The sequence below is a fragment of the Eptatretus burgeri genome, chromosome 18 (genome assembly GCF_056783735.1).
Source record: "Eptatretus burgeri isolate ZD-2024b chromosome 18, Ebu_testis_v1, whole genome shotgun sequence".
NCBI classification, from domain to species: domain Eukaryota; kingdom Metazoa; phylum Chordata; class Myxini; order Myxiniformes; family Myxinidae; genus Eptatretus; species Eptatretus burgeri.
In genome coordinates, this window is record NC_140978.1 from 6811271 (window position 1) to 6837991 (window position 26721).

A 26721-nucleotide genomic window follows, 5' to 3' on the forward strand; every position below is an offset into this window, starting at 1 on the left:
ACGGAAATACTGATAACACTGAACAACAAAATTTTTTTACTGGAGATGTGTAAAGTGATTTAGACTAATTTGGGTACGCTGATTTCAAAAATCATAACCGTTTTGCTGTATCACGTCAGGATTTTCAGTAACAGAAATATTCCCATTGCCTAGAAGTCAGGATTTCAATGAAATTTACAAAAATTCATTTATTCATTTATTTCATCATGAATGCTTCAAAATTATAGAAATTACAGAAAAACTCCACTAGAATGTAATTAAAAATGCTTTAGGCATTTGGCTTTGCGTTTGTGCTGCTCTGTGTCAGTTTCACGATGCAGGAACCAGCAGAAATCGCCCATCATGTTCGGGTTGTGCCGCCCTTGGTAACGCGTCTCCATGAGTGAAATCTCTTGGTGGAATCGCTCGCCGTGCTCGTCCGAGACTGCTCCCAAGTTGTCAGGGAAGAAGTTCAGGTGCTGGTGTAGGAAATGGATTTTCAGGGACATCCTGGAGCCAAGTTTCCTGAAGGACTCCAGCAGCTGCTGCACTATTTCTTCATAGTTGTCCGCGCGCTCGTTCCCCAAGAAGTTGTCCGTCACAGCTTTGAAGCTCCTCCACGCTGCCAGCTCTTTGGGGTTTAGAGTTGTCGGAAAAGTTTCGTCCTTCATAATCTGTCGGATTTGCGGTCCAACAAAGACACCAGCCTTGATCTTGGCCTCCGACAAGGTGTTGCCAAACTTTTCCTTCAGGTATAAAAACCCACGCCCATTCAGATCCATTGCCCGTACAAAACTTTTCATCAAGCCGAGCTTTATGTGGAGTGGTGGAAGGAAAACCTTGGCTGGGTCGACAAGGGCGACATGCTTCACGTTGTGTCGACCAGGTACAAGCTCTTTTCGCTCTTCCCAATCTTTCTTCGTCCAGTGATTCTTGCCGTCTCTGCTATCCCAGAGACAATGAAGCACATGTATTTCGTGTAGCCTGACTGCAGCCCTAACAACAGCGCCACCACTTTCAAGTCTCCGCAGATGTGCCAGTTGAAGTCATTGTACTTGATGGAATCAAGCAGCTGCCGCATAGTCTCATAGGTCTCTGTCATGCCGAACGCGTGAGCCAGTGGGACTGATGGTTTCTCGTTGCCATTGTGGAGCAAAACAGCCTTCAAGCTGTTCTTCCCCGAGTCGATGAAGAGGCGCCAGTCTGCAGGATCGTGATCACACCCAAGTTCTTTCAACAGACCGTTGATGTCACTGCAGAATGTCATCGTGTCTTCCATCTCAAAGAACTCAGCCATGTCTCTGTGACGTGCTCTGAACAAGGATATCTTGGTGTTAGGTTCAAGTAGATTCCACTGCTGCAGCCTTGATCCAAGCAGCTCTGCCTTCGCCTTTGACAGCGAGAGATCTCTTACAAGATCATTTAAGTCTCCCTGGTTCAGAAGGTGTGATTCTTGAGTGTCGGGTTCAAAAGGTTCATCATCACCATCCTCTTCACCACTGCTTACAGCTATGTTCTGATCAGCTGGAGGTGTTGGAACGGGGTTCTCGTCATCATGAGGCACAGGTTTACGAGCAGAGACGCAGTCAGCGTACTTGATGTGACCTTTATTCTTCTTGTTGAAGCCAGCGATGCTTGTGCAGCAGAAATAACAATCATCATGATGATTCTGCGGCTCACGCCATATCATGGGCACCGCAAATGGCATGCTCGCGCGCTTGCCCACCAACCACTGAGTCAAGGTTGTGTGACAGCTTGTGCAGCAGATGTGTGGTGCCCGGCTCTGTTCTTGGTCCCCCACCTTACACCCGAAGTAGTGAAAGTAGGCGGCCTTCATTTTCACTGCTGTAGATATACTTCGCTGTTGATCTTTTTTGGTATACCGACCACAGACATAACAGAAGTTGTCAGGATGATTGGTACAGGAACGCCTACTCATCTTTATCTGAAAGAAAGAAATATAACACAAGTTAACAACAATTGTACGAAATAGACATGTTAAAGACATATGTAAATTTCATTGAAATCCTGACTTCTAGGCAATGGGAATATTTCTGTTCCTGAAAATCCTGACGTGATACAGCAAAACGGTTATGATTTTTGAAATCAGCGTACCCAAATTAGTCTTAATCACTTTACACATCTCCAGTAAAAAAAAAATTTTGAAATTTGTTGTTCAGTGTAATAAGGGGAGATCAAATTTCAAAAAAAATATATTTTTTTAATTTTTTTTTTCGACTAGATCGAGTACCCAACAAACATATCGACGGAAATACTGATAATAAGGGTAGATCAAATTTCAAAAAAAAATGTTTTTAAAAAAAAAAATTTTTAGACGATCGACTACCCAAAAAAAAAATCAAAAATTTTTTTTTTCGTCCAGATCGACTACCCAACAAACATATCGACGGAAATACTGATAATGACGATAGAAAAAAATCTCAAAAAATATTTGAAATTTTTTTTTCGACTGGATCGACTACCCCCCAAAAAAATCTCAATTTTTTTTTTCGTCTAGATCGACTACCCAACAAACATAACGACGGAAATACTGATAATAAGGGGAGATCAAATTTCAAAAAAATATTTTTTTTTAATTTTTTTTTTTCGACTAGATCGAGTACCCAACAAACATATCGACGGAAATACTGATAATAAGGGTAGATCAGATTTCAAAAAAAAATTTTTTTTTTTTACATTTTTTAGACGATCGACTACCCAAAAAAAAAATCTCAAAAAAATTTTTTTTTCGTCCAGATCGACTACCCAACAAACATATCGACGGAAATACTGATAATGAGGATCGAAAAAAAATTCTCAAAAAAAATTTTTTTCGACTACATCGACTACCCAACAGACATAACAAATATAGTGGTCACTGGCTTGGCGCTCGTGAACCAACAACTTTTAACTTACTAGATATATCTGAGGAGAACACGGGAGCGAAGAGGAAGAAGAGGGGGTTTCCTCAGCTCGTGTCGGTAATATTCTTCCGTGATGAGTCTGATAATCGATTTCGGAATTAAAACTTTTAATTAATTTTATAAATGACAACATAATTTATAAGCTATATCGTACGTAAGTTTATAACTTTTAAGATTAAAACAAAAATAGATCGAAGGAGAACGCGCTAGAAAAGAGGAAGAAGAAGAAGAGGCTCAGGAGCATCCAGAACCCTCCCCCCCAAAAAGCGCGGTTTGTGCGGCTCGTCTGAAGTGAACGCTCTGAGAGACTTTTCAGAGGAGTAATACGTATCCAAAGCTGAGAGACGTTCAAATTCACGGCGGCGATTGGGAAAGCAGCCGAGGGCTCTCGAAGTTCACAAACAAATTTTTTTTCGTGAGTATAAAACCATTTTTTCTGGTTGTCATTGGAGAACCGAATATTAAAAAAATTGTGCGAATCCCTGTCGATGGCACTGCGTGTGGGGCAGGCAGAGGCCGACTACTCCACCCTGAATGTCGTTAATGAACCAACTGGGTTTTTTTTTAATAAACAGTGGTGTGTCATGGAAGTTTTTCGACGAGCTCGATTTCGTTAAGATTACAATCCAAATCCTGAGTATATACTGCTGTCTTTGGCTGGTTTCACTCCTGTACTGTATACTCTGCATGTTAATTGCTAACCAGCAATCTAATTCTGAACTTTCAGGTTCGTCCGTTTTAGCCTCAAACTTTCACTCAGTCTGTGCAACCACAACTCAGGACTTCTCTTCTTCAAATCAAATCACATCATGGTGCTTTGAACGTCTGTGACGAATAATAATCCATTGGGGGATTGTCTTCGTTCACTCGACGAGCAAGTTGCCGGCGCCCTCACGGGATTCTCAACAGTGGGGATGGGGAAAACAAAAACGCAAATGGCGTCTTCTGTCATCGAGCCGGCAAGCTGGGAGCAACAGTTCGCATTTGTTGCCACATCTGATGCAAATTAAATGCTCTAATGGCAGCGAGGTGCTCCATTTGAAACTGGTTGTTCGAGATATGTAGCTTTTTGATGCCTCGGGTCCAAAGTAAAAAAAAATTGTATTGGTGTCCGTCAGCCAGTGACCAATTACAAATTAATGGTCGGATGACGTCATGTGCTTAATCTTCATATTCGATATCCCGTGTCATGGAAGGAAGCACGAATCGAAAATGATCTTGTATAATAGAAACCTCATTCTGTTTGTGTGTCTTTCCGACGATTTTCTCTTGAACTACTCAACTTATGATCATAAAACCCATATTTGTTCACGAGCGCCAGTCAGAGTGACCACTATATTCGTTATGTGTGTGTGTCTGTCTGTCTGTCTGTCTGTCTGTCTGTCTGTCCCGAGCATAGCTCCGTGGGTTTTGATCCGATCCTGATAAAATTTGGGTGGGAGGGTTTATATCATGATCTAGTTGTGTTTTGCTGAGAATGGGAGTGCTGCGCCCATTATGGGCGGAGCCACGCCCAAAACACGTGTTTTTAGGGGGTAGCCGATTTCAAGTTACATCTTCTCCGAGGGGGTTTGTCGAATCTGGCAGGGTTTCGGTATTTGGTTAGCCCAATGGCACCTGCATAGCCCCACGGAGCTCGATTTTTTTTTCATTTTCGTCCCAAGGTCAAGGTCACAAACTTAGAAAGTGTCAAAAAAATCAATGAATTGGGCATCGAGCTTCTAGGGTTTTCAACTGTTTCGAATGAAAGTTGGTATGCAAGTAGTGCTCTTCGAGTACTACAACTTTCATCATTTACGTTTTTCCCGATTCCCGCCAGTTTGCCCGTGGCGTCCCCTCGAAGGTCAAAAAATGAATAAAAAAACCAATGTCAAAAACCAATGTCATCTTGCCAAAAGGTGACCACGTGTGACTTATTTAAGGTCACACTGAGGTGAACAGAGCTGCTATCCACCAGGAGCGACTCCTTGAGGAATATCTGCCTACGAGAGATTCCGATGAGAATCGTTCTACAGATTAACCATGAAAAAAATCCGTTTTTTCGTCATGACGTCATAGCGTCAAACTTTTGACAGATCTGGAAAGCACTTATCAAGCGCTTTCATACGAGGTATTACTCAATATGGTATCTAAGATTTTAAAATTTGACCTTGGGGTCAAAAAAAAAACTTTCGACCTCCAGCGCTAACCATGAAGGTCAAGGCCGATCGCCACCAAAAATTAATCAGCTGAGCGCCAGACCATGAACTATATTCCCATGAAGTTTGAAGACGACCGATCAAAATTACTCAAAAAATAAAGGTTTCGTCGACTCCCCTGATTTGCGACAAAGTGACCTTTACCTCTGACCTTGACCTTGAAAATTTTATGTGCTGAAAGGGACCTCTATAGGACTCTGATATGCGAAGTTACAAAAATTTTCAATGATAACTGTGCTCTGCAGAATTTTTTATACGTGATTACAGACAAACAAAAAAATAAATCAATAAAAATAAACATACAAGCTGACTCACATATCTTGCAAAAACTAGGTTTTGGCAAGATAAAAAGGCGAATCGTGTACATTGCTCGTGAACCATCGCCGTCTCCAGACTTGTTTACTTTTAATGTTGTTCTTAACTAATGAGAATGGGAACATTGTTAAGGAGGGGAAGAAAGGGGAGGGTGGGATAGGGAGGTTGAGACTTTTGAGAGGGGAGGGTTGAGGACTTGGGGTTTTGGGTGGGAGTTGAGGACTTTGTCATAGCTTGCATTACACTGATATTCCTGTTCGTATAATTTATTCCGTTTATGCACGAATAACTTGATATATAAAGATGTACAACTCAAGTTGAATTAGTCGACATCAACTTGAGCTGTCCTTTTTTGAACCAGCTGTCCTTTCTGCAATTTATTAATGTGGAGGCCAATCCATGTAAAACATAATACACTCACAACAGTCAACCTTTGGGTCGGTATACCGTGGGCATATGATGGTATGATGCAGTGAACCACAACAGCTCATTTTATATTAAATTTATTGAAAATATTTATCCAAAAAGCTGACAAAAGCCAACAACAAGAAGCCTATATCGACTGCATCAAAAAGTAAGTCTCTGTCATTTACAAAATACACTGTAACACAGCGGGTGTGTTTCCCCCTGCAATAAATAAGGTAGAAAAGTGTCCTGGTGGTGACTGGCTTGCTTGGGCCGAGCAGAAGGTGCCGATGGGCCGTGGAGACCCCGGCTCTCACTAATGCGCCGTTAATGTACGCAATTCTCTGCCGGCAAAGCCGCCAATCTCGTTTCGATTTTGCACGCCTCTGCGCTCGGAATCCGAGACAAAGCCGTCCCGCTTAGAGAACACGTGCGAGGTTGGGAAAAGAAGGGAGGGGGAGCCTCTCGTGCAGACAAGGCCCTTATTGTTGGAGACCTGTAAGGATCAGGGGGTACAAGGGGTGGGTGCAAAGTACAACCGAGGAGATGCTGCAACGGCCGAGGAAGCATCGAGAGCAATAATAAAAGTGCAACATCATTTTGAATCAAGAGAGAGAGAAAGCGGGGAATTTGCCCTCTCACCAGCTATGTAATAATAATCTGGTCGAAGTTCCATGGGGTTTACGATCAGTGTGAAACGAGTATACGAGATTCGGGGGACTTTGCAAGTGGGAGTGAAACCATTGTAAGGCAAAGTGATCTCACTTGAGCGACACAATCTCATTGACAGATATACTCCGGGGAGGGGAACAGACGAGGCGCGGACGAGCGATGCAGGAATCCTAATAGCGGGCTTAGCGCGCGCCCGCCCAGCTCGAGTGCGGGCCGTGAGGACCCTCGAGCCAGCCGCGCCTGTGGACTTGAATGATCCCGCGGTAGCTTTGAAGCGGATGGCGATGCAAAAGCCCCCTCGGGATTACACCTTGGTTCACTGGAATTTTCAAAAAAAAAAACAAAAAAAAAACACCCCAAACTTAAATAAACAGACGCCCGAGCATTTTTTACTTTAACCAATTTAATCACCAGTGAAATTTATTTTTCTTTTTCTTTTCAATCGAAATCTTTTTTTGTTTTTTTAAAGGAACGACGTTGGCAGAGTTGTTCTTTTAACATTTCTGTCTTGAGATGGGTATTCAAGCACTTTTTATTTCGTTTTCCCGAAAAGACTGATCATGCAGGGTGCGCGCGTTCAGTAACTTCTTTCTTCCAATCAGGATCCGCACGATCTGTGATGGCTGTCTGTGACTGCAACTTTCTCTGCTCTTGATTGGAGGAAAATTTCCAGCACCTCCAGAGAATCCATTCATTTTGTAAATGCAGTGGGAATGAGCCAAAGATTTGATACATGATGGATGGATTTGTACATGTATGGAAACTTCAACAAAAGGGGTCTTGCCAGGCCCGCAACTTTGAAATCGCACGTGATCCCTATAAACCAATCGCACGTGATCCGTATAAACCAATCGCACGTGATCCTGATAAAACTATTAGCGACAGCCATGTGGTCACGCTGTTCGTTTAACGGATGCATATGACGGCATAAAAGCAACATCTCCGTTTTTGTTCATGTAATCACCATAGACATATCTGAACTAGAAATATAAATTAGGATTTCATTTTCCTATCTCTATTCCATCTGTGCCAAGTCAGCATTGGTACTTCGCGCCTTGGTCGTGATTGAAGGGGTAGGGGGTCGAAAAAGGGATCAAAACCATTTATTATTCCGTTCCTGGCTCTTTTGCATGCTCTTCCACTCAGATGAAGTCTGTGAAGGAAGAATTGTGAAGAAACTCGCCGAAAGCGCCTCCTGCAGCGCAGAGTTCAGCCACGGCGGGTGCACCGGTCCAAAGAACTTCATCTCCACCGTGGGGGGCAAAGGACAACGAAGTACGTGGGCCGGGGCTCGGTGAACCCGAGCCCGAGTAGGTGGGAGAGGAGGGCGCCCAAGGCCCCACGAGCGACGAAGCCCCAGGTGCGCTCCCCGCGGGGCCCCCTGTAGGACCACTGTGGTGCAGGTCCGCCAAACGCAGCGTCTCGCTTAGGACCCAAATGTAATTGTAGGCAAAGCGCAACGTTTCGATCTTGGTGAGCTTGGCGTCGTCGGGCAGGGTTGGAAGCACGGTGCGCAGCTCGTCCAGCGCGTCGTTCAGCATATGCATCCGACTGCGCTCGCGGTCGTTCGCTTTCATGCGCCTCGTCTGCTTGAGCCGCACCAGCTGCTCGTCCGAGCGGATTCCCCCGAGAGCGCCGGCGGTCCTCCCGGGCCGCCCGCCCCCCTTGCACCTCCTGGCCCTCGAGCACACCGGGCTACCCGCGAGAGATCCGTTAGGTATCGAGCTGGTAGAGTCGTCGTTAAGGGCTTCGGAGTAGGGGCTCAGAGGTGGCGGACTGGCGACAATACTCTCGTCGTCAGACGTGCACACTCCACTCTCTGCCTCGCTATGGAAGCGAGTCTCGCTGCTGGGGCTCATGCTGGAGGGAAGGGAGAAAATGAGAGAGGGAGGAAGCGTCACATGATTCTGAAGTCAATGGTAGATCGCCACACTCGAAAGGAGATAGCGAATCAAAGTGGCAGGGTGATCATCAATGTCGTGTGTGCATGCTGAAAAGTAACATATTCCCTGCATATCGATATTAACGGCACAGATCGATCAATATTAACGGAAAGTATAATTAGCCATAATCATCTGAATCGGATGAAGATTATCGAATAAAAATCCCAAATCTGCGCATTAGCAGGTAGATCTTCCAACATGTTGCACCTGGAGCACGATGATGGCAAAATGAAGCGATTGATACCACATTAGGTACGTTTGTACCAGACGTTCGATCTATCGTGCTCACCATTTTGTTATTTGTAATAATTTCGCTAATATGACGTCGTTTCTGGAGCATTAAAAACGGACCTTCCATACGTAGACAAATAAATTGGGAGAATGATGCTGCAAGTGCTATTTATTTAATTTTTTACCGTGCCCCTGAGCCCAGCGTACCTGGTGTGGCGCCGATGGCACGGGTGGTGGAATCGGATTAAAGTGAAAAGCGCGCAGCGCGAGCAAGTCTCGTGACGCGCACGCGACCTCAGTCGCTATATATGCTTGGAGTGGGACAGGGGAGGGAGGATATATGTCGAGATATAGGGCGGTGGGAGATGTTGGCGAGGGGAGGGTTGCGGGCTGAAGTTTGATTGCAATTGTGTTTGTGGCTTCGGTGGTAGCGATAATCGTGGGGTGGAAGAGGAGGGGTGAGTGGGGTTGAAAGGTGGGGAGCTTCTTTGGGGAGGGTATGGGTGCTTGGGAGTATACACGTGCGAGTGTTGTGTGTTCGGAAAATGATGGGGAGCGTCAAGCAGGGGGGTGTACGATATGTAGGGGGTCATGCCCCATCCTCCTGCCTTTCATCACCTCACGTGCCCCCAGCCCGAATCTTCTCCTCACTCATTGCCATTCGCATGACGGTATAACCCCTTCCCCCCTCCGTCCCTCTTTCTCTCCTGTCGCACGACCATCCCTCCCGAGCCCCTCGGCGTGCGTGCGCTGCGGGTGGCGCGCGGCTCTAATTAATGGCGCGCGGGCCACGCGAGTGAGGCGCGCGCTTCACAGCCCATTAGGCCCGGCGTGGGGCGCTCTGTAGGGGCGTGGCTCGCGGAAGATGCCATAAAGGAGTGGCGTCCTGAGGGGGCGGGACCGATGTAGGGCGTGTTGGGGTGGAGCACGCCAGAACGCTCACCCACACCTTTTTCAAACAAATTCTTCAAATTCACTTTTTATTGTTTCGATTTCCTTACTTTATTTAGCCCTTCATTGAGAATCGCGACAACTCTGGTTTCGTAGGATTTTAGTTGAACCTGTTTCATTTTGCACTTTGGCTTGACATTTTTCCACAGCAAATTTATGGTTTTGTGTCACTTTTATGTGCTTTGGTTACAACTTATTCCGACACACACACACACACACTCACACACACGTAGTTTCTTTCACTTAGCTCCTTTTTCAAACTGTTATCGTGTTTAAACATCTCGTCACTTAGGAAACGGAGGCAGCTAGGCGCTCCAGGCGTGGAGCTCAATCGACAGTCATCACAAACAAAAAGAGTTCGTGCTCTGTTCTGGAATAAACGATTTGGGATAAAAAATTGCGCAAAGATAAGGTTTCGGAAGGAGATTTACGGAGGCGATGGACGGATAAGATGCGTCGATAACGCAGAGCGCACACGGGAGCCGGGGGTGGTGGCGCGTCGCGATCGCCTTCCATCACGACGGCTTGGTGACTCACATGGAACCCGGGAAGAAGGGGTTTTAAGGCTTGGGGGAGTTGGGGATCCTCGCTAAGTGGCGGAGCTCGGGACCAGAGACCAAACGACGTTCGAATCTGAGCGTGTGCTTTGCCCTGGATAACGGCCGTCCACCACACCCCGTCCCCTGCAGCCCCGCCCCACCTCAGCCGTTCGGCTTTTGTCACGACCCACGGGTCGCCCAAGCCCTGGCCACGACCTTCGGCCCAAGAAAAGGCGACTCTAAATCAGATCCCCCTGTGGCCTGTACTCTGCACTGCCATTCCAAGAACTCGCCTTGGATTGACGCATCTGTGCGATAGCATGCGTATGCTCTTGATGGGATATAATGCACATGCAAACAAACTCGCCGCTATATAACGGGACACGTACGTACACACTCGTGTGTAATATCACACAAACGTATAAGCACATGCACACACGTTCGTACAAGCATGTCGTCAAGAACGCACAAAGAAAAACGGTCCCGCAATCACATTCAGACAAACAAACAAATAAATAAATGACAGAAACCGTCCGTACGCACACACAGGTAAAATCACTAACGAACACGTATATACGAGCAAATGCACTCTTGTATATCGTAAAAAAAAAAGAAGAGACTTCAACATGTATAGATTTTGTAAGCGTGTATAAAAGATGCCGATAAAGGCAGAAAGGTTTTCATGTCGATGTCGGAATATCCATTGGCTGTGAGTTTCTCCGTGAGTTTGAAAGAAAGTTTTCAAAGTTAACAACACACACCCGCAGTGCCACAAGGCTGATGTGCGATGCTCACCGAGTTTGTATTTTGGACATCTAGACATTGATCTCATGATGGAGCGTGTACACCAATCAGAGGCTGTATTGGAAGGACAAAGACCTGAAAATTATAGCGATGTACTTTTGAATTGAAGATGCGAAACGATGGACAAATGGACACAGGCGCGCTGTTTATGGCAATACGTACACCCATGGGTTCCAATGGGAAGACCCAATAGACTCAACTGATCGGTTCAGTGTTGGGTTCGCATTGTCATATATCAAGACTGACTCTCCTGCACTGGACATAAAAAATTATTTACATTTGATAGATATTTTATATATATTCTCATCGATATTAACTATATTGTACCCATATATAAAGCATGAGTAGTAATTACTCAATGAAACGGAAGACCACGAAGGAACTCAAAGAAGTAAAGAACGAAGATTGAGTCATCAGGAGGAACCTGGATAGGATTCGGGTTTTAACCGCTACTCCACAACCCTCAAACTCATCCAGGCACAGCAAGTGAGCCTGACAGAAAAATGACTGCAAGAATTCACTTCTCTTAGGAAAGATAGATAACGAAAGTGAGGAATAGAGAGTAAAAGAGATGAAGGAGAAGAAAAAGCAAGAATTAGAATGAATAAAGAGAATTGTGAAGACAAAAAAATGAGAAAAATGTGAAAGGAACAAAGATGTCGGGAAGAACCCAGAAAGATAGATTTCAGCAGTTACTCCGCAGACTCAAACACAGCAACAGGTACAAGCTACCACATAAATCCGTTATTAGTAGTGCTTGGGGTGCTCTGAACAACTTACAAATTGCTGCCCAAATCAGCTCCAGTCAAATTTAAGGCCTGGTCAACTGGTTCGTGAAAGACTTGGCTGACCTCACGACGAGGAAGGATATTGAAAAAGGGGTGTGGGGGGGGTATTGAAGAAGTAGTGTACATTTGTTTATGGATGTACATTATATAGTTTAAAATGTTTCCACAAGGTACAGTATTATAATGAAGTACTTTTTACGATGGTCAGAAAGCGCGTGCTTAATAGCAGAGTTCTCCTGCCATGAAGGAGCGATGGTGCACACAAAACATCCCATGTGTGCCACACACGGCCTCACGTGCCACCCGGGCCCGTGGGACACGAAGCCATTCACGTTCACAGCGGCCTTACAATGGACGAGAGAACATAAGTGATTGTGAAACATTGTGTGGCGGATCACAAGGACTGGCTCTTATGACAGCGGAGTCGACCCATGTTGTGACGCTACAGAGTTCAAGTTGAAAACTCAAAACGCCCAGCCATTCCAAGCTTGCACGGTCAGCATTCCACGTTTAAATGTCGCTCACCCGGTCATCCAATGTTTAAATCATGGCGACAATAATGCTCGCGTGGCATTCCATTACAACATATACGGGATGGTTATACTGTAATAGGTGCTTGGCTTTGAGATTAAAAAAAAAAAAAAAAAACATTCCAAATACATTTGAAAGAAAGTTCCGAATAGAGTTTTGACCAATTTTCGAACTTGTTGGAATGTTGTCGTACAGATAAATAATGCAGGCAAGGTGCATTATGGACTATTAACCGCAATGTATCAGAATGTTTGCTTATGGCTGAACACTCGGCATGAAGTGTGAAAGGCTTGCGCAGGAGGTGAAGTTCCAATTTGCTCAAATGGTTTGTATATCGATGGTGAAGGCTCGCGTATATTTTGTCCGCATGCGGCATTATTTCGAGGCATGGACGCGTGTGTGCACAATGTCACTGGACACCAAATGGAACTGATTGTGCAAAACTTGTTTTTATTCCGTTTTTTTTCTCCAAATTGCAAATGGCGCCACACGTTACAATGCGCCCTGCGCGTCACAATGCTCCGCACGCGTCACAATGCGCCGCATGCGTGCACAAACCGGCCATTACCATCTGCAGCCCAGACTGTCGTGGCGACGCATAATTGCGTTCTAATTAGACTTGTAGCGGCGGCTTTATCCTATGGGGCGATGCAGACAGAGTCCTCGTGAAGTTTAACGCGAGACGGAAACTTTCACGCGAATCCAAATTTTCTGGATCCTCGACTTAAACTTCGGGAAAGCGCTTTCGAGTTATAAGGTCAGACATTTGAAGGGTTTTTCTGGATTATAGTGATCGAACCAAACAGTAGGGGTGATTTATGTATCAGGAGAGAGCACGTCCGTTCGGTTCGGTTTGTTTCGCCTTTTGCCAAGTTGATGACATGAGATGTTATGACGCAATACCCTTTTTTCAGCACGAGACCAGGATGACACACGTGATGACCTTCAAAGACTTTGGCAGTTCAAGCCCGCAGGAACAAACTTTCAAAACACGGGCAAACGAAGCTACGTTTGTGGAATCCTGATGAAAAGAAAAATCTCCTGAATGCCGTTTGATTGTGATTCCATGAGCATTGTGACTTGTTTGACAGTTGCATTCAGAATATATAACCTTAAAACCTCCATTATAAATATATTTTTGATTTGACGTACCGCACTCTTTACAAAGCGTTGGTGCTGCCGAAGCAGTTTCTTGGCAAGGGTTAAACAAGGTGGTTTGCCATCGCCTTCCCAACATTGTCTGTGCTCTATCCTTTTAAATACTGAACATCAAGCAAGGATACAGCATGTACTATTTTATAGTCTTTGGTATGTATCATTCAGGTGGGGTTTGAACCAATGACCTCCCAGACTCATAACAGCTATGCTACATAATGCAAGTCAGAAATAACTTTTTTTTTTTTAAAATGAAAAAAACTTGTTGGAATGGAATCCCCAAAAATCAACCAAAGAAGGTAGGAAGGAATGACAATTAATGGCATGGGATGACATCTTTTGACATTTTTGTCATTATCGGTGGCAATTGAAATAATTGCATGAAGATGTCTATGTTAGAGGTTGTTGTAGATTTGTAGTGTGGGTTGGTGTAATTGTGTATTTTATTTGTTGTGGGATCGAGATGGAAAAATGTGAAAAGATGTTGTGATGGCAATCCAGAAAAGGTTTGTGGTATTATTCCTTTCTTGTCATTCCTTCTGACATTGTTTGGAAGTTTTTTGGAGATTCCATCCTGACATGTTTTTTCATTTTTATAAAATGTTTTTTTCTGACTTTTTTAACTGTCCCTCAACGATACATCTCAAACGAGTCCCTTCGCTAGTTCCCTGAATATCTCATCCCTTCTGTTTCCACTCAGACATTCTGCCACCCTGTTGTCCTTCACTTTTGGAGTCAATTCAAGCACTGAAACAAGCACTCCACTGAAATGGTTGATAAGGAATGCACTTGGCAAGCAATAGCAATTAATCCGTGGGAGTTTCTTGGCAAAGGTTATACTGGGTGGTTTGCCATTGCCTTCCTGGCATTGTTTGTCCATACTGAACATCAAGCAAGGAAGCAGCACGGACCACTTAAAAAGTCTTTGGTTTGTCTGACGGGGTTTAAACCAATGACCTCCCAGATTCAGAGCGGGAGAATTACATGGCAACTCCAAACACTTGAACTAGTACTTGGTTGTCTATCTCTGCCTTTGTTGGAAAAAGTGAAAGAAAAACGAATATGTTGTTGTTCGTCTTTCGGCTGCTCCCATTAGGGGTCGCCACAGCGGATCATCCGTTATGATCCGCATACTGATTTGGCACAGGTTTTACGCCGGATGCCCTTCCTGACGCAACCCTGGTCGCCTCTTACGACACAGGGATAAGGATTGGGTTTCGCCATGATTCCAGGCTGCCCTATACCCTCTCATTGCGCGGCCCAGTGCAGAGCTCCCGTCTTCAAGCGATCCTCCAACCCAAGCCTCCGAGTAGCCGGATTACAGGCGCACGCCACTACGCCCGGTATGAAAGAAAAACGAATATATATATATATATATATATATATATATATATATATATATATATATATATATATATATATATATATATATATATATATATATATATATATATATATATATATATATATATATATATATATATATATATATATATATATATATATATATATATATATATATATATATATATATATATATATATCTTCTTCTTTCGGCTGCTCCCGTTAGGGGTCGCCACAGCGGATCATCCGTATGATCCGCATAGTGATTTGGCACATGTTTTATGCCGGATGCCCTTCCTGACACAACCCTGGTCACCTCTTACGACACAGGGATATGGTACACCTATTTTAACTGGGGTATACACCGGCCCAGTACACTGGTACTCATTTCGCCGACCTCGGAAGGATGACAGGCTGAGTCAACCCCCTGGTGTATTAATTCAGTTGCCCAACGGGGCTTGAACTCAGGACCTTTTGGATCCCAAGCTGCTGCCCTAACCACTGCACCAACACACCAGGATATACATACATACATACATACATACATACATACATACATACATACATACATACATACATACATACATACATACATATTGTTGCAGATTCGCGCCCGCCGGCGTGCGAACGGCCACGTAACTCGAATCGCGGCACGTCGCCCACCGGACGGACAATCCAGTCGTGACCCTCTCGGACTAACGCTGGGAACTAGTCACGGGTGGACCTTTCGGTCTCACCACGATCGTGCCAATCGGCCCCCGCGTGGGATAAGGTTGCTCGCCAAATTCGACCTACCGAAGTACCCACACGGAGGGTAGACCGGGCGATCGCACCTCGCCGCAGGGCGACTTCGGACACGGGCCACTTTAAGCGACCCGTTCCGTACTATCGGGATAACCGAGCGGTGTTATTCGTCGGCCTCGACGGTTTGATTAATTATCGGGCGTTTTAGCCCACGACCAACCCTTTACGTGAAGCAAGATGGAGATTCAATGAAAGAAAAGACGAAGCGAAGCGGGAAAACAGTTCAACATAACTCACATTTATTTCGCGATGAACGGGAAGCACACATATACAATTACACCAAAAGCACATGTAAAAGGAGAAGAAACACAATATTACACAAAAAGCAAATATAAAAGAAGAAGACAATGCAGAGCTATCCGACTACCGAGCACACGGCAACACTTATACAATTTTACTTCACAGACGGCGCCGACAACACATATTCCCAAAGCAAAAGAAAAGAACCACCCTCCAGGATGAGGCGGGCCTGGGGCCGAGACCGTGTCGGGCCTACCGTCTGATGATGAGACGCAGAGCGGCGGTGGCGCCTCAACTCCGCGGGCCTCGCGGACAGTGTCTGGTAGGAGGTGGGAAAGGGGCCCCCTTGTCGCACTATCTCAGCGCGGGGGGAAACAGGAGGGGGTTGTTGATGCTCGGGGGGGAGGAGGATATCACCCTGTCTCGGGTCCCGCGACGAGCGTCTCCTCCTCGACCTCGGTTGCGTTGCTGGCCTCTCCCTCTGCAGCTCCTGGCACCGACGCGAGCATCCCCTCGTCCGCCTTCGCCGCCGCCACCTCTCCACAGCTCCGTCTAATCGCCCTCTCCGTCTCCTCTCTTGGCTCGTCCCAACTCTTCACTCTTGACTTCTCCCCTCCGAACTCACAACTGCCAACTGAACTGAACTGACTGACGAACGCAGCCGTTTATATAAGCCCCGTGGCTTCGCTCCTTCACCTTTGACCCTCTGCCTCCGACCCTTCACCTCTCTAACTGGCTCCCCATTGGACCGAGGAAAAGTGGGCGTGAATGCTTTTTGATCCATGAAATTGCATATAGCGTCCTCACTCCAACGCCCTGGAGGCGGGGTCAATTCGCCCCAGCTCGCCGATAGGACGGAACAGAAGTGGGCGTGAGTCGTTTTTGATCCGTTTTTCTCGGAAAGTCTGTGATGTTTCTGAACACGCTGCTCGGTGCGCGCCCTACACGAGTCCAGTATCGGTGCCCACAAGTGGCGCGAGAATGGTGGGGATGCGATGGTGGCGAGTTGTGACGGTAAAGGTCGTGGCTGTTGTTGTGAAGCGGCATTGTGGTTGGTGGTTGTTGTTGTGAAGCGGCATTGTGGTTGGTGGTTGTTGTTGTGAAGCGGCGTTGTGACGTGGTTGGTGGTGGTAGTAATGGCGGCTGGTCCAAAATAAAGATAGTAAAAGAAAAACGGCTATCCTGAAGAGTCGCAGTCCGACTGAATGACATTTATTCCCTCGAAACAACGGGTTTGGGCCTAACTACACATATACTTACAGAGATATCTCACCTAAGGGACCTGAATGGTGGTTTGCGAATTTGGTCAACCACAACAATATATATCCTTCAGAAAGTGTTCTCACCCCTTGACTTTTGTCACATTTTGTTGCGTTACAGCCTGAATTTCAAATTGATTAAATTTAAATTGTGACCAAGAAACAGAAAATACCCCACAATGACAAAGTGAAAACATGTTTTTGAAATGTTTACAAATTGATTAAAGATGAAAAGCTGAAATGTCGTGAGTTAATACTTTGTAGAAGCTCCTTTGGCAGCAATTACAGCTTTGAGTCTTCTTGGATATGTCTGTATCACCTTTGTACATCTGGATTTGGGGATTTTCTCCCATTCTTCCTTGCAGATTTGCTCAAGCTTTGTCAAGTTGGATTGGGAGTGTCAGCGAACAGCAATCTTCAAGTTTTTCCACAGATTCCACACCCCACAAATCCTTGCTTTCTTCTGCTGTACATATTGCCTGTAATAAAACCTTCCATTATTTCCACACATACTTTTCCTCACCCTCATAAATAAATTGCTTATGTTATAAATGTACCCAGCTCATCCTGTCTTTTCCTTCTTTGGTCTTGCATGGTCCATACATTAGTTTTGCTGGGAAGTTCTGTCCCACTAATTTGCTCTCGTTAGCCAGCACACACTCACTGTATCGCTGTATGACGACCTGCCGGTACGCAGAGTCATCTGTGCCCGGTGGCCTCAGGACTGGCCGTTCGGGACCCAGGTGCTTCCCCTCGTGGCGAGCCTCAAACCCCATGTCCGTAACAATATGTAATTTTAAAATATAGAGCGTGGATTACCTTGTCTTAATAGTGCACCGAATGAGAGGATTTTTTGGTGCCTTGTGTGATGCCAAGCTACCTTTGTAGTCTCAAAACGGTGGCACTAACAGAGAGGCAACAACAGAGGTTTCAGGTATGAGAGAATAACTAGGTCAGGAGGATTGTGGAAGTGAAGAGAGTGGATAAAAGGAGGATGGATGAACTGACACAGGAGATTGGTGTACAGATGAGCTTGACAGGGAGATTGGTTAAGAAAAAAACAAAAAGCTGGCTGAAATGGGCTGGTCACATGGTGCGGATGGGGAAGAGAGAATGGCAAAGAGAGCGGATAGGTTGAAGGAGCAAGGTAGGAAGAAACGAGGTGGACTTTGGTTGAGATGGGAAGACTGTGTGAGGAGAGATATCAGTAAAGTGGGGGTGGTTGAAGAGTGGAGAGAGTTGGCTGAGGACAAGGCAAAGCAGAAGCTTGGTACTGTTAGACCTCACCACTTACAAGGGAAGAGAAGGAAGACAAAGAATAACAAGAGTGCAAGTGAGCACAATATACACTCGAACAAGAAGGTATATACAGAATTGTGCTACTACATGGAAAACAGCATCCTGGTTGCCATGGCAACCACTTAAGATGACGAACGTATGTCGCGACACACCGTCTCCACAGTCTGTACCTATGTACCAAATATGAAACGTGAAAGTTGAAAACTTTGGGAGTTAGAGTGCGGACAGGAACGGACGGACGACCGGTATCACATAATATATATATATATATATATATATATATATATATATATATATATATATATATATATATATATATATATATATATATATATATATACATACATCGGGCGTATAAAATGGCGTATAAAAATGATATATATATCGGGCGTATAAAAACAAGAAATCACCTTATTTGTTCAATCCATCTTTGCTTAACACTTGGTCCCTTTGGGAAAATGAGAAAAGCTGCAGGTATGACTCTCCGATTGGCGATTACAATCTGGAACTAAACACTGTACCATCTTCACAAATCTACAGCGGCCATATTATACGAGTGTTAAACGAGGATCTGCGTTGTTATGCCAATGTAATGTCATTGCTCTTTTGTGTTGTGTTTTTGTTTTGTTTTTAAACCATTAAATAAAAAAATTGTTATGGTACAGGTGCAATACCCAAGAAGAAAAAGTCGCTTCCCTCCGTTAGAATCATTGTAATTGCTTCAGCCATTATTGTGCTTGGCAGGATGACATTTATCAACAATTCTGTGGATGAACAAATCAGCGATTTTTTTTTTTTATTTTTTTTTTATTTTTTTTTTTGAAAGGATCTATTGATCTGGTACTTTAGCAATGTATTCTGGCAACTTTTTCATTCTTAATATCTATGAAAATGTTCGAGAATAAAAAGGTTTGCTTTTAAATGCTTCTGACTTCACTCTACAGTTGTATTTAAACGTATCATTTTGTACACATTCGAATGGGTGGCCAATTTTTGCCCATGCAATCCCTACATGATACAGTGTGTTCCAAAAGTAGTGTAATTATCTGTCTTGTCTGTAGGCTCACTGTGTGTGAACAATTTAATTTCCATTTGTAAAATACAGTTCATCAATTGCAACACGTTCTTGATCTGTCTATTTATTCATGGTAAGTCTCCAGGATTAGAGCATCAATCTGGAAAAAATAAAAAATAAAAATCACATTGTTTGGCATCAGCATATACAAAACATTCAAAATCAAAATCACTACATTACTTTTGGGACACCCTGTATACATTTGCCAACTTGATGCCATAAAGTATATTATACTATATAAATAGTAATATATATATATATATATATGATTATATGAAGATAATGTATGTATATGCCACCAAAATAGCACCCCCTAGTGGTGTGTGTGCTCGTTCAGAAGTGGATAGAAAAACTGAAGCTTAAATTAAATAATTGTAAAGATATATATGTGCACATGAAATAATTTAATTTGAAGCTAATTATTTTATGCAACGATCCCAGAACAGGAATATATGAGCTGTTTGAGGAGAACAGTACTTAAGTGCCCATAGTAAGTGGGCCCTTCAGCTTGTTATTATAATAAACCACAAAAAAGAAACAAAAAGTAATTTCCGTTTTTCTTTTTAACACCCTGGTGATGTCCCTGAGCCTGAAACACTTTTCTCATCCCCACTCATCCCTCTATCCCCCAATTAAATTAAGTTGTTAGCTTGACGGATTTATTTAATCTGGTGTTGGTGTCGCGCAAGCATGATGGGCTCAATGACCTCCTGCATTAAATTTACTTCTAATTCCGAGTTGTACACAAGCAAATGTATGTAACTCACATTTGATTTGCATGAATCGGGGATATTTGAAAGGGGAAAAAATCAACGCATTTTTTTTCTTTTCTTGTCATTTCACACAAAACAGTGTGTCCCTTTAGATGACGTTTTAAATGAAACAATTGCGCAAAACCTTCATCTTTTGCAATGACAAACAAAATTAAAATCCACGTACACCTTCATGGAGAACTGTCTTTCCACAATCGGAAAACTTTCAGGAGTCAAAACGATTCATATTGCGTCCAATGTACACCAAACTCGAACAATGAACAAGTGAGAACATGTGCATGAAATGCAGTGATGAATATTAAATATTATGTAATGCCCCCATTAAAAGCATAAGTTTTAATAATGATGTTCAACACAAAAGTTGAGTGTTAAATCTAATTAAATGATAGGCAAAAGTATTGCACGTATATAGTTTTGTGTAAAAGCTGGTACACGATTGCTATAAATAACATAAATAATTGCAAATAAGTATTATAATATATAATGTATAGGGTTTGTGTGTCGAGAGGATCGTGCAATTTTAGCTTGGGATTGTGAAAAAGAAAAATCGCACTTTCATGATAAATATACAATAAATACATGTAACACTTAATAATGGAGAAACAGAATGCTTTGGTTCAATGGTATATAATGTTGTCAGATGTGCAGTAGATATAGCAAAGGAATATGAAATATTGTGGGTCTTGCAGCCTTTACTTGGGTGATTATCGATGATTCATGCAAATCCTTTTGTTGTTTTGAGTTAAATTCGCATTGCTTGGCAGAAAATTTCCACAAGATCGAACTGAAATGCACTTCGCTTGTGCATCAACCCTGTACGGAATGACTCCCCACACACACACACACACACACGCACACATCTTTCTTTGGGCAAGCCGGGGTGGATTTGCATGGCAGGTGCAAGCTGAAACCGCTCCCACCCCCTCCCTGGCTCCATGCCGGCTCACTGCCCCCTTAAAGCATATTTAATACGAGATAAATTGGGAGTCGCCGAGAGGGGTGCTGATGGAGGCAGGGGGCGAGGACTTGGGAGAAGGGGAGACGGGGGTGCCCATGTCTCGGCTGCATTAGCGTCTTAGAATTGCGTTTTAAATGGACCATCATCGAACAGCACGTTAATCAGATCAACTCGGCTAGACAGCATGGGCGGGGGGGGGCGGAGGGGCGTAGGGGTTGTGGGTGAGGAGGGCTGGTGGAGGCGGAGATCGAGCGGGGCGGTTCGGGCGGGAGGGGGTGTTGTGGTGGAATAAAGAGAGGAAAAGCAAAACGATTCGGGTCCACGAGACTGAGTAGTAGATCACAATTGTCTGCAGCTAGTGCCAAAACATGCAACATATTGGTGCCAACCATAAGAGTGCTTACCCAGACGGATACAACGTTATAGTTGATAGAATCATCCTAAATACATGGAAACAAACTATAAAAGAATATAAACAGAGTTCAACAGAGTCGTGAGAACAAAAAAAATAAAGAATGTGAATGGAGAGAGACACACACACAGAGGCACAGCAACAAAAGAATGATGAAAAATAAGAGTACAACAGGGTATAACAATATGTTGTGTATATATATAAATTAAAAAATATATAGACAGAGAGAAAAAACAGCCTTTTTACAGCCATTGTTCCCCGCTGAGCAGGGGTTAGCTTTTTGCAGGCTCCATGCAATCATGGTTCCCTTCTTGAGGCAATGTTTTTTTTTTAATGGCTGGATGCCCTTCCTGACGCCAACCCTGGTCGCCTCTTACGACACACAGGGATATGGTACACCTATTCTAACCGGGCATACACCGGGATCAGTACACTGGTACTCATTTTGTCGAACTGGAAGGATGACAGGCTGAATCAACCCCCTGGTGTTAATTCAGTGGAAACGGGGCTCGAACTCAGGACCCTAGGATCCCAAGCCAACTAAGCCAACACCAGGCTACATATAGACAGAGAGAGTATAACAAAAATATAAACAAACAGAGAAAGTATAACAGGATATCACAAAATTATATAACCAGAGAGAGTATAACGGTAAAACTAGAGGGGGAGCACTCACTCGGTCGAGTGCAAAACCTCTGCCACCAATACTGCTAGGTCACTCAAGTGAACCTGATATCCTAAACATTCAATTTGACGTCAACAGTGCTCACAGAGTTATAGTTTGCAACTTTTACTTTTAACTTTTACATACTCAATTCATTCGTCATAACTAGATTCCTTGAGACAGAAATTGATTTTACATGGGTATATCCACCTGAAGTTCCAAAATCAGCCGCAATTATAATTTTGGCATGTTTTTTTGTTGGAAATCACTTATAACATGTAGAAATGCAAAAAAAAATCGAAATTTTGTTGAAAAAAAATTTTGCAAAATATTTTTTTTCTCCAACAATTTTTTTTTGGGGGGGTGGGGGGTTGGAAATCACTTAAACATGTAGAAATGCAAAAAAAAAAAATTCAAATATTTTTTCAAATTGGCCGCCATCGTGGCCATATTGGATTTTGGACCAAGTCCAAAATCTCATGGCATGATCCTTAGACCAGACCTAACCCCCCACCAAGTTTTGTCGAAATCCATCTAGGAGTTTTTCCGTAATACTGTTCACAAACAAACAAACAGAAAGGGGTGAAAACAGTAACCTCCATCCATCTTCGATGGCGGAGGTTAACAAGAATGTATATAAACAGAGAAAGTATAATAGGGTATAGCAAGAATGTATATAACCAGAAAGAGTATAACAGGGCATAACAACTATGTATATAAACAGAGAAAGTATAATAGGGTATAACAAGAATGTACTGTATATAACCAGAGAGAGTACTCAGAGGACACGAGATAGAGCGCATGTCTCAGCCACACAATGCCTGATCCACAAGAACGTATCAGGCCCAATACATTTTTGAGATATCATGCTATCCTATTGTTTTTAGCCCTATCTCTCAATGGTGAAGAATCGCTTAAAAATAAATAAATTAATCTTGTCAAAATCGAATCAATTCTTCTTTATCAAACTGACCACCGAAACAAACACCCAACCTGTCCAACAGGTTTCATCCAAATGTGTCCACAAACTTTTGAGATGGCATGCTATATTATATACTGGTTTAGCCTGATCTCTCAATGGTCAAGAATCACTGAAAAAATTTAAATATCGGATCCGGATTTGGATCTTCACCAAAATTGAATCAATTCTTCCTTGTCACACACCCAACGTGTCCACCAAGTTTCATTCGAATCCGCCCACAACTTTTTGAGATATCATGCAATATATCGTTTTTGGCCCCATCTCTCAATGGTGAAGAATCACTTAAAAACAATTCTCGTCGCCGGATCCGGATCTTCACCAAAATCTAATCAGTTAGTCTTTGTCACACACCCAACCTGCCCATCAAATTTTGTCTGGATCCGTCCACAACTTTTTAATTTATCCTGCACACAGACTGGTGAAAACAACCTCCTTCCAACTTTGGTGGTGAAGGTAATAACAGGTATAATTAAAATTGGTAAACCAGTAATCCCGGGCTTCAAGGCGTGCCTCCATTTTAACAAATTTCAACACTATCACCCTGTCACATGATGTGGGTTTTCCGTGTTAGAAAGTTAGTTCAAGTCTGCAATGGGGTCCAGCTACGGGGTCCCTCATGTTATATCAATGAAGGATTGAAAAGCCCATAGCAATACATGATAAAGAAAGAAACTTCACATTGGACAAATCGAGGCTGGACAAATTTTCAAGTCCCAAAAAAAGTCCAATAACTTCACATTTGCATATTAATGTAAATGGCGAACTTGTAGAATGTTAAATATCTTCCAGAATGTGTAGTCACTATATGTCTATCTTCTTTATTTTTCATTTTACGACATGTCAAAAATGGGTGATTTTAAACTTTGGGGGGCTCTGGGGCCTCACTGGGGTAAAATACAGACATAGTGTAAACATATTTGGAGTCCCCTCTTCAAGGCCTATCAGAATCTGTCATTAAATTTTTTTCAACTCTCATTTGCATATTTGGCATATTTAATGAGGTGAATCGGCATCATTTTAATCATATAAATTATGCAACGATTTCGACGAAATTAACAACTTAACATTCCAATGGAACCTCGCAAATGTGTGCAAAAGTTTGAGGCTGTCGTATTATCCCTTCTGGAGAAGAAGATGTTTTTAGGTTTTGGAGAAAATCCAATATGGCCGCCATACCACGTGACCTACGTCATCAAAATTTTCAAAGTATAAACTTCAGGTGGAGAGTTATTAAATGGATAACATTCATTGAATTTCATCCAACCATTGTTTTCATTTAATGACATTTCAAAAATGGGTGATTTTAAACTTTGGGGGGCTCTGGGGCGTCACTGGGGTAAAATACAGACATAATGTAAACATATTTGGAGTCCCCTCTTTAAGGCCTATCTAAATCTGTCATTCGATTTTTTTCAACTCTCATTTGCTTATTTTGCATATTTAATGAGGCGAATCAGCATAATTTTAATCATATAAATTTAGTGACAATTTTGACCAAATTAACAACTTAATATTCACATGGAACTTCGCAAATGTGTGCAAAAGCTTGAGGCTGTTGGGTTATGGGTTCTGGAGAAGAAGATGTTTTTAGGTTTTAGAGAAAATCCAATATGGCCGCCATACCACGTGACCTACGTCATCAAAATTTTCAAAGTATAAACTTCAGGTGGAGAGTTATTAAATGGATAACATTCATTGAATTTCATCCAACCATTGTTTTCATTTAACGACATTTCAAAAATTGGTGATTTTAAACTTTGGGGGGCTCTGGGGCGTCACTGGGGTAAAATACAGACATAATGTAAACATATTTGGAGTCCCCTCTTTAAGGCCTATCTAAATCTGTCATTCGATTTTTTTCAACTCTCATTTGCTTATTTTGCATATTTAATGAGGCGAATCAGCATAATTTTAATCATATAAATTTAGTGACAATTTTGACCAAATTAACAACTTAATATTCACATGGAACTTCGCAAATGTGTGCAAAAGCTTGAGGCTGTTGGGTTATGCGTTCTGGAGAAGAAGATGTTTTTAGGTTTTAGAGAAAATCCAATATGGCCGCCATACCACGTGACCTACGTCATCAAAATTTTCAAAGTATAAACTTCAGGTGGAGAGTTATTACCTGTTTAAGTTTCATTGAATTTCATCCAAGTGTTGTTTTCATTTTATGACATTTCAAAATGGGTGATTTTCAACTTTGGGGGGTGCTGGGGGCTCACTGGGGTAAAATACAGACATAATGTAAACATATTTGGAGTCCCCTCTTTAAGGCCTATCTAAATCTGTCATTCGATTTTTTTCAACTCTCATTTGCATATTTTGCATATTTAATGAGGCGAATCGGCATCATTTTAAATCATATGAATTATGTAACGATTTTGACTAAATTAACAACTTAACATTCCCATGGAACACTGCAAATGTGTGCAAAAGTTTGAGGCTGTCGTGTTATCCGTTCTGGAGAAGATGTTTTTAGGTTTTGGAGAAAATCCAATATAGCCGCCATACCACGTGACCTACGTCATCAAATGTTTCATAGTATAAACTTCAGGTGGAGAGTTATTATGGTGTTAAGTTTCGTTGAATTTCATCCAACAGTTTTCCCTCCAGATCCGCCACAAAATCGGTCAGTAGAACATAAAAACGCCTTTAATAATAATATAATACTAACGAATTCAATAGGGCTTCAGCCATTTGGCTTGAAGCCCTAATAATAATACTAACGAATTCAATAGGGCTTCAACCATGCTTGAAACCCTAATAAAAATAGGACCACTGGACCTGTAGCTTTTCTGAGCCCTGGCCTAATGTTGGAACCCAAATTTGGTAGCATTCTGACTGGTGGTTAGGGAGAAGAAGATTTTTGAGGAAATTTATTGTCAGCCATTTTGACCTAATTAAAGTCATGTGACAGAAATAGGCTTTGCAATACCTGTTACCAGTAGCCTGGTGTTGGCTTAATGGTTAGGGTGGCGGCTTGGGATCCTAGGGTCCTGAGTTCAAGCCCCGTTGGCCGCTGAATTAAAAAAAATACACCAGGAGGTTGACTCAGCCTGTCATCCTTCCGAGGTCGGCAAAATGAGCACCAGTGTACTGGTAAGGGGGACACTGCATCAGCGGCATAGCCGCATCCCAACCAATGATGCAACCAGCAGCCACAGGCTGCACTAGATAGAGAGACCTGTTACCAGTCAGGAGAGGAACGCTGCTGCCAAATTTCAGCCGGAACGGCTTGGCGGTTTGGCCGGAGAAGTCCAAAAAGGTGACGAATGGACAGACAGACAGACGGTGTGCAATGACACAACCTTATCTGGAATGTAAATTCCAGATAAGCTAAAAATGTATAAATAGAGAGTATAACAGGGTATAACAAGAATGTATATAACCAGAGAGAGTATAGCAGGGTAAAACAAGAATGTATATAACCAGAGAGGGTATAACAGGGTATAACAAGAATGTATAATAGGGTA

General features: G+C 43.0%; 1 protein-coding gene and 1 long non-coding RNA gene across 2 annotated transcripts; one reads left to right on the forward strand and one right to left on the reverse strand.

The window, feature by feature from the left end:
- Positions 1 to 2795: 2795 nt before the first annotated feature.
- LOC147008521 (uncharacterized) lies at positions 2796 to 17638 on the forward strand. Its single transcript, XR_015053225.1, has 2 exons — positions 2796 to 3318; positions 17448 to 17638. It is a non-coding gene; the product is annotated as an uncharacterized LOC147008521 (long non-coding RNA).
- Positions 5922 to 8965, reverse strand: NEUROG2 (neurogenin 2). The gene is made up of 2 exons (XM_085863831.1): positions 8875 to 8965; positions 5922 to 8353 (listed from the first exon to the last, which is right to left on the reverse strand). The coding sequence occupies exon 2, from the start codon at positions 8350 to 8352 to the stop codon at positions 7636 to 7638; it is 717 nt and encodes a 238-aa protein (XP_085719957.1). The 5' UTR covers position 8353; positions 8875 to 8965; the 3' UTR covers positions 5922 to 7635.
- Positions 17639 to 26721: the final 9083 nt, after the last annotated feature.

Coding starts and splice junctions, on each gene's coding strand:
- NEUROG2 (XM_085863831.1), bottom strand. CDS start 8,352: ATGAGCCCCAGCAGCGAGACTCGCTTCCATAGCGAGGCAGAGAGTGGA.